Source organism: Anomaloglossus baeobatrachus, chromosome 5 (assembly GCF_048569485.1).
Source record: "Anomaloglossus baeobatrachus isolate aAnoBae1 chromosome 5, aAnoBae1.hap1, whole genome shotgun sequence".
In the NCBI taxonomy this organism is placed as follows: domain Eukaryota; kingdom Metazoa; phylum Chordata; class Amphibia; order Anura; family Aromobatidae; genus Anomaloglossus; species Anomaloglossus baeobatrachus.
In genome coordinates, this window is record NC_134357.1 from 35,423,953 (window position 1) to 35,433,041 (window position 9,089).

The 9,089-nt window shown below is 45.7% G+C and overlaps 1 protein-coding gene across 4 annotated transcripts in view; it reads left to right on the forward strand.

Annotated features, from left to right (window-relative positions):
- Window positions 1-8,402, forward strand: part of ZFYVE27 (zinc finger FYVE-type containing 27) — a 150,922-nt gene extending 142,520 nt beyond the window's left edge. For all 4 annotated transcript variants that reach the window (XM_075348398.1, XM_075348397.1, XM_075348399.1 and 1 more), the window contains 3 exons: window positions 2,020-2,066; window positions 7,253-7,334; window positions 7,671-8,402. In XM_075348398.1, coding sequence (XP_075204513.1) covers window positions 2,020-2,066; window positions 7,253-7,334; window positions 7,671-7,735 — 194 coding nt within the window. In that variant the 3' untranslated portion in view covers window positions 7,736-8,402. The remainder of the gene's footprint in view (window positions 1-2,019; window positions 2,067-7,252; window positions 7,335-7,670) is intronic.
- The last annotated feature ends 687 nt before the right edge of the window (window positions 8,403-9,089 follow it).

Consider the following 9,089-nt stretch of genomic DNA (forward strand, 5'->3'; position numbering starts at 1 on the left):
CTTGGGTTGATATGCACATGTCTGACCAAAGCACGTTCATCTCTGGTACACAGAACCTATCTCCTTCCTGAGCGGTATGATGGCTGGACATTCCCATCTTGTTTGTACTTGTGTATAATTGTTTGTACAGATGAATGAGGCACCTTCAGGTCTCTGGAAATTGTACCCAAGGATGAACCAGATGTGTGCAAGTGCACAATTATTTTCCTGAGATCTTGGCTGATTTCTTTTGACTTTCCCATGATGTTAGACAAAGAAGCCGTGTGTTTCAGGTGTGCATTAAAATACATCCACAAGTGTCTAATTAACTCAGATGTTGCCAATAATTAACTCAGATGTTGCCAATAAACCTATCAGAAGCTTCCAAAGACATGACATCATCATATGGGCTGTCCCATATTGTTTGAAGGCATAGTACTCTTAGTGCACGTAAACTTTTGACTTTGCAGAAAGTAATAAAAATGCCTTAAAACATTCTCTCTCTCTCATTATTCTGGCATTTGGCAAATATAAATAATTTTGGTTCCTAATTGACCTAAAACAGGAAAGTTTTATTCTGATTTCATGTCAGATAGTGAGAAAAACCTGCAAATGTGTCTTCATAGAGAGCAGAGGGAAAAACCTGCAGATGTCTGTATAGCGAGCAGAGAAAATACCTGCAGATGTGTCTTTACAAAGAGCTGAGGGAAACACCTGCAGATGTGTCTTTTTAGAGAGTGGAGGGAAAAACCTGCAGATGTGTCTTTACAGAGAGTGGAGGGAAAAACCTGCAGATGTGTCTTTACAGAGAGTGGAGGGAAAAACCTGCAGATGTGTCTTTATAGAGAGTGGAGGGAAAAACCTGCAGATGTGTCTTTATGGAGAGCGGAGGGCAAAACCTGAAGATGTGTCTATAGAGAGCGGAGGGAAAAACCTGTCTTTTTGACAGTAGAGGGAAACTTCTGGTTTCAACTGTATCTGTTTTCTGTCGGTGAATGGAAAAAGAAAAATCTTATATCCAAAGGCTTCAAACCTGTGCTACTCTCACAACTGAGGGAGTCTTACAGTGTAGGCTTTCTTCATTTTCCGTTTCTTAGACACATCAGAGGTAGACGTGTACTCTACCGTTGCATTGTATTTAAAAAGACAAACTGTCCTTTCCTCACCCTCCCCAGGTCCAGTGCTAAGACTCCCACCCCTTCCATTGGTTATTATCCCCCACCATGATGTAACATCAAAAGCGATACAAACAACCACCGAGCTAACGTATTGTCTGCAGCACTGTCAACGTGACATCAGGCTGCGGCGGCAAAGGAGTGCTGGACTGGGGGCGGGGGAGTATACTGCAATTTTTTATTTTATTTTTTTACACTTTTTTAATGGAAATCCCTTTAAAGAGATTTAAAGCTTGTCGTCATCGATGGACGTATAGTACAATGTGTTGGCCCAGAAAATCTGCTATGAGCGAAATAAATCTGTAGTTTGCGACAATGTCTCGGTGCAGGTGAAACGTCTCAGCCCGTTCTGACTGCTTAACTCACAAGACATTGCCCAGACTTGATACAATTGTAGCAAACTACCAGCTGTGAGAAGTTCTGCTCTTTGAGTCAGAATAGTTTATCCCCCACTAACACTGCCCCTCTGTATGATATCCCTCACATACGCTGCCCCTCTTTATAATATCCTCCCACACACATTGTCCCTTTGTATATTGCCTTCATGGCTTTGTTATATTTGTTCCTGCAGCGGCCCGTGTATGTGAAATGCCTAGGTGGCTGCAGCATCTGCATCAAAATCGGCTCCTTTGAAGGCGCCTAGAGCGGGGCCGACTGATTATCGGACCACCCAATGCTGCATTCTGAGAGGGGTCGTCTGATGGGACAATCTGAAAGGTTCAGGGTGCACAACACCTCTCTGTATATCTCTGTATAACGGTTTATTATAGGAAGGACTGCAGTCTACAGACTGATCCCAGAGAGTCATCTTCATCATTACCCTTCTGTATCTGTAGCCTTAAGGGTTTTTTTTTCTGTTTTGCAGGAACATGTAATGGATGCAACGCAACGTTTTCAGTACTGAAGAAGCGGGTATGTGCCATTAATTACTTGACAATATTAAGGGGGTTTTCTTTCTTTTAAACATTAAGTGGGTTTTTCCTTATCTACAGATATATATCTAGTCCAACACTGCCTGCTATGCTTAAGAATATAACTACTATAATACTGCCCCTATGTACAAGAATAAAACTGCTATAATAATTCCCCTATATACTAGACTATAACTACTATAATACTGCCCCTATATACAGTAATATAACTACTATAATGCTGCTCCTATGTACAAGAATATAACTACTATAATACTGCCCCTATATACAAGAATATAACTACTATAATACTGCTCCTATGTACAGGAATATAACTACTATAATACTGCCCCTATGTACAAGAATAAAACTGCTATAATAATTCCCCTATGTACAAGAATATAACTACTATAATACTGCCCCTATGTACAAGAATATAACTACTATAATACTGCTCCTATATACAAGAATATAACTACTATAATACTGCGTTTATGTACAAGAATATAACTACTATAATACTGCCCCTGTGTACAAGAATATAACTACTATAATACTGCCTCCTATATACAAGAATATAACTAATACTGCTCCTATGTACAAGAATATAACTACTATAATACTGCCCCCTATGTACAAGAATATAACTACTATAATACTGCACCCTATATACAAGAATATAACTACTATAATACAGCCCCTATGTACAAGAATATAACTACTATAATACTGCACCCTATATACAAGAATATAACTACTATAATACTGCTCCTATGTACAAGAATATAACTACTATAATACTGCTCCTATGTACAAAAATAAAACTACTATAATACTGCTCCTATGTACAAAAATAAAACTACTATAATACTGCCCCCTATGTACAAGAATATAACTACTATAATACTGCCCCCTATGTACAAGAATATAACTACTATAATACTGCGCCCTATGTGCAAGAATATAACTGCTATAATACTGCTCCTATGTACAAGCATATAACTACTATAATACTGCCCTATGTACAAGAATATAACTACTATAATACTGCTCCTATGTACAGGAATATAACTACTATAATACTGCCCCTATGTACAAGAATATAACTACTATAATACTGCGTTTATGTACAAGAATATAACTACTATAATACTGCTCCTATGTACAAGAATATAACTACTATAATACTGCTCCTATGTACAAGAATATAATTACTATAATACTGCTCCTATGTACAAGAATATAACTACTATAATACTGCCCCCTATGTACAAGAATATAACTACTATAATACTGCCCCCTATGTACAAGAATATAACTACTATAATACTGCCCCCTATGTACAAGAATATAACTACTATAATACTGCCCCCTATGTACAAGAATATAACTACTATAATACTGCCCCTATGTATAAGAATATAACTACCATAATACTGCCCCTATGTACAAGAATATAACTACTATAATACTGCACCCTATGTACAAGAATATAACTGCTATAATACTGCTCCTATGTACAAGAATATAACTACTATAATACTGCCCTATGTACAAGAATATAACTACGATAATACTGCTCCTATGTACAGGAATATAACTACTATAATACTGCTCCTATATACAAGAATATAACTACTATAATACTGCTCCTATATACAAGAATATAACTACTATAATACTGCTCCTATATACAAGAATATAACTACTATAATACTGCTTCCTATATACAAGAATATAACTACTATAATACTGCCTCATGTTCTAGTATTTGACTTAAGGCCCCGTCACACTAATCAACATCGCTAGCAACATCGCTGCTAACGAACAACTTTTGTGACATTGCTAGCGATGTTGCTGTGTGTGACATCCAGCAACAACCCGGCCCCTGCTGTGAGGTCGTTGGTTGTTGCTGAATGTCCTGGGCCATTTTTTAGTTGTTGCTGTCCCGCTGTGAAGCGCAGATCGCTGTGTGTGACAGCGAGACAGCAACAACTGAATGTGCAGGCAGCAGGAGCCGGCTTCTGCGGAGGCTGGTAACCACAGTAAACATCGGGTAACCAAGAAGCCCTTACCTTGGTTACCTGATATTTACCTTTGTTACCAGCCTCCGCCGCTCTCACTGTCAGTGCCGGCTCCTGCTCTGTGCACATGTAGCTGCAGGACACATCGGGTTAATTAACCCGATGTGTGCTGTAACTAGGAGAGCAGGGAGCCAGCGCTAAGCGGTGTGCGCTGCTCCCTGCTCTCTGCACGTGTAGCTCCGTGCGCTGGTAACCAAGGTAAATATCGGGTTGGTTACCCGATATTTACCTTAGTTACCAAGCGCAGCATCTTCCAAGCGGCGCTGGGGGCTTGTCACTGGTTGCTGGTGAGCTCACCAGCAACTCGTGTAGCCACGCTCCAGCGATCCCTGCCAGGTCAGGTTGCTGGTGGGATCGCTGGAGCGTCGCAGTGTGACATCTCACCAGCAACCTCCTAGCAACTTACCAGCGATCCCGATCGTTGTTGGGATCGCTGGTAAGTTGCTTAGTGTGACTGGACCTTTACGTAATTTCTATCAGCTTGGGCCCCTTTCACACATCAGTTTTTTGCTGTGAGTCACAATCCGTTGATTGATCTCGGCCATTGTGCTTCGTCTTTATATCAGCAACACAAACCTGCAGCCAAAGCTGTAATTATGGCTTGTTGAGATGCTGTGAAATAATGACACCTGGACGTTTGCTTAACAGAAGCCCTCCATAATGAGTTTTTGCAGCAGTTCTTTGTTTTAGCTTTTTTAGGTGGTCCTCAGTATTTCACTGCTGTCCTTGTTTTTCACACATAGACTGTCATAGGTATGAGCGCTATGGGGCTGTTCATGTGTCTGTGTTTCTTTGTAGACCTCACAAAATACCTCCTGCAGTAACAGAAAGGATCATCGACAACTCCAACTGATATCCCTATCAGTGATGGCCCAATATATGCAGTGAATAGAACCAGGGCAGTATACAGCTCACACCATGTAGTTCTCAGGTCCTGCAGCTCAGCTCCTATTGAAGTCAATGTCATGCGAGCTGCAGTACCTGAGAAGGGCTACACATAGCTGACACGTCCCTGCTGTGTACACTGTATACAGCTGTCCTCTGCGGGAGCTGGAAACTGATCAGTGGAATCTGTATACTCCTGCAACCACAGGAATCAGAGCTTGGCTGCACAATTACAGCTATTTATGTTTAAAGTGTCGGCGGGGGAGTCTTTTGGCCACACCCAGGATGTGGCCACACCCAGGATGCACTGAGCCTCTTGGCCACACCCAGGATGCACTGAGCCTCTTGGCCACACCCAGGATGCACTGAGCCTCTTGGCCGCACCCCGGATGCACTGAGCCTCTTGGCCGCACCCAGGATGCACTGAGCCTCTTGGCCACACCCAGGATGCACTGAGCCTCTTGGCCACACCCACTGAGCCTCTTTGTCACACTCAGCATGTGTTCACATTCAGGATGCACTGAGCCTATTGGCCACACCCAGGATGCAATGTGCCTCTTGGCCACACCTAGAATGTGGCCACACCCAAGATGCACAGGATCTCTTGGCCACGCCCACTGAACCTTTTTGTCACATCCAGGATTTAGCCACACCCAGGATGTACGGGGTCTCTTATCCACACCCACTGAGTCTCTTTGTCACACCCAGGATGTGGTCACACCCAGGATGCACTGAGCCTATTGGCCACATCCAGGATGCACTGAGCCTCTTGGCCACACCCAGGATGTGGTCACACCCAGGATGCAATGTGCCTCTTGGCCACACCCAGAATGGGGTCACACCCAGGATGCACTGAGCCTCTTGGCCACATCCAGGATGCACTGAGCCTCTTGGCCACACCCAGGATGTGGTCACACCCAGGATGCAATGTGCCTCTTGGCCACACCCAGAATGGGGTCACACCCAGGATGCACTGAGCCTCTTGGCCACACCCAGGATGCACTGAGCCTCTTGGCCACACCCAGGATGCACTGAGCCTCTTGGCCACACCCAGGATGCACTGAGCCTCTTGGCCACACCCAGGATGCACTGAGCCTCTTGGCCACACCCAGGATGCACTGAGCCTCTTGGCCACACCCAGGATGTGGTCACACCCAGGATGTGGTCACACCCAGGATGTGGTCACACCCAGGATGCACTGAGCCTGTTGGCCGCACTCAGGATGCACTGAGCCTGTTGGCCGCACTCAGGATGCACTGAGCCTGTTGGCCACACCCAGGATGCACTGAGCCTGTTGGCCACACCCAGGATGCAATGTGCCTCTTGGCCACACCCAGAATGTGGCCAAACCCAGGATGCATGGGGTCTCTTGGCCACACCCACTTAGCCTCTTTGTCACACACAATATGTGGCCACACCCAGGATGCACAGAGCCTCTTGGCCACACCCAGGATGCACTGAGCCTCTTGGCCACACCCAGGATGCACTGAGCCTCTTGGCCACACCCAGGATGCACTGAACCTATTGGCCACACCCAGGATGCACTAAGCCTGTTGGCCGCACTCAGGATGCACTGAGCCTGTTGGCCACACCCAGGATGCACTGAGCCTGTTGGCCACACCCAGGATGCACTGAGCCTGTTGGCCACACCCAGGATGCACTGAGCCTGTTGGCCACACCCAGGATGCAATGTGCCTCTTTGCCACACCCAGAATGTGGCCAAACCCAGGATGCATGGGGTCTCTTGGCCACACCCACTTAGCCTCTTTGTCACACCCAATATGTGGCCACACCCAGGATGCACAGAGCCTCTTGGCCACACCCAGGATGCCCTGAGCCTCTTGGCCACACCCAGGATGCACTGAGCCTCTTGGCCACACCCAGGATGCACCAGTCAATCTTATTAGCAGAGTTGATTAAGCCTGAGTTTCTGCAGAATGGAGGTAACAATTAGGAGACTCTTATCTGGGCCACTTCTGCACGGCTATGTGCTTAGTTTATCGTGTCAGTTTGGGCTGACAGACTCCCTTTAATTCCGACTGGGTATGTCAGACCCTTTTCTGGGGGGACCCTCATCAAATCCACCAGTTATATAATGTTAATGATGGGCATATCCCTTTAGTGTCTGCACACCCCTTTAATGGCTTATGTTAGGTTGAGGTTGGAATGCTGAGGTTGGATCCGCACATTGTAACCGGTGCACGTTTTTTCTTTCCAGAGAACCTGCAGTAACTGCGGGAACGGCTTCTGCTCACGATGCTGCTCGTACAAAGTCCCTAAATCACTGATGGGGGCCACAGGTGAGTCCTGAGAATACACCGTGCGGACTTGTGCGTTGTATAGGCAGGATACAGACACAGCGCCACTCCTGTCCATACACTGGAATTGCGGCTCAGCTTTATCACAGTGGACGGCTGCAATACAGCACACAACCTGAGGACGGCGGTGGCGCTGTTCTTGCACGTTAGCAGTCATTACTTTTCATAACCTCTATGTGTTAGTGTTTTCCCTTCCTAGATCATAAAATAAAAGTTCTACAATTTTTATATATTTTTTTTTTATTTTTTGACGAATATTATTAGCTTTGTGCTAGGAGTTTATTACCAATAATAATATATGTTGCACTTTAATTTCAGCTCCGGATGCACAAAGAGAAACGGTATTTGTCTGTGCCCTGTGTAACCAGGCGCTGTGTAAATAGGATGTGACTGCTCGCTATGTACAGGAACGTCTGCGGAGGATCCCGGGCACAGCTGTACAGATGGCATCTCCGTGGCTCCATCCCGTGCCTAGGGTCCTCATACTGTATGTCCTGGACATGTCCATCAAGACTGCTCAGAAATCACCTATTAGCTACATATAGGCCAGGACTTACATGCCGCAGAGTCAGATCATGTGGCTCAAAGGGGCCCCGTTCAGGTTGGGTCCATGCCCCTACCCTATGGACTATGTTAGTCTCCAGACGACTCCATTGACATAGGCCAAGGGAGAAGACGGATGATCCGGCACCGAGCTCATACAGGGGATGTAGCTAGGCCTCCATATCCCAATATGCCACACGTGGTCTCCTGGACAGAGGCCCCGGGAATATTTATAGTTTTAGGTTGATACATCTAAAGAAAAAACAACCCTACACGGCTTCATTTCATAGGAATAGTCACTACGGTGTGGACCCCGGCTGTACAGGACGGACCCCTGCTGGTTATCTTGGCGGCAAGAACAGTGGAGAAGTGTCTAAGGATTGTGGTGGTGCTCCGCTAGTATCATGTAATGTTCTCATTCTGAATTCAAAGTGGGGGAAAAATCAATCAAAATGGTCTTGTAACTAGTGATGAGTGGGCACTACCATGCTCGGGTGTTCAGTATGGCTAACTAGTGATGAGCGAGCACTACCATGCTCAGGTGCTCAGTACTGGTAACTAGTGATGAGTGGGCACTACCATGCTCAGGTGCTCAGTACTGGTAACTAGTGATGAGTGGGCACTACCATGCTCAGGTGCTCAGTACTGGTAACTAGTGATGAGTGGGCACTACCATGCTCAGGTGCTCAGTTCTGGTAACTAGTGATGAGAGGCACTACCATGCTCGGGTGTTCAGTATGGCTAACTAGAGATGAGCGAGCACTACCATGCTCAGGTGCTCAGTACTGGTAACTAGTGATGAGTGGGCACTACCATGCTCAGGTGCTCAGTACTCGTAACTAGTGATGAGCGAGCACTACCATGCTCGGGTGCTCAGTACTGGTAACTAGTGATGAGTGAGCACTACCATGCTCAGGTGCTCAGTACTGGTAACTAGTAATGAGTGAGCACTACCATGCTCGGGTGTTCAGTTCTGGTAACTAGTGATGAGTGGGCACTACCATGCTCAGGTGCTCAGTACTCGTAACTAGTGATGAGCGAGCACTACCATGCTCGGGTGCTCAGTACTGGTAACTAGTGATGAGTGAGCACTACCATGCTCGGGAGCTCAATACTGGTAACTAGTAATGAGTGAGCACTACCATGCTCGGGTGTTCAGTTCTGGTAACTAGTGATGAGTGGGCACTACCATGC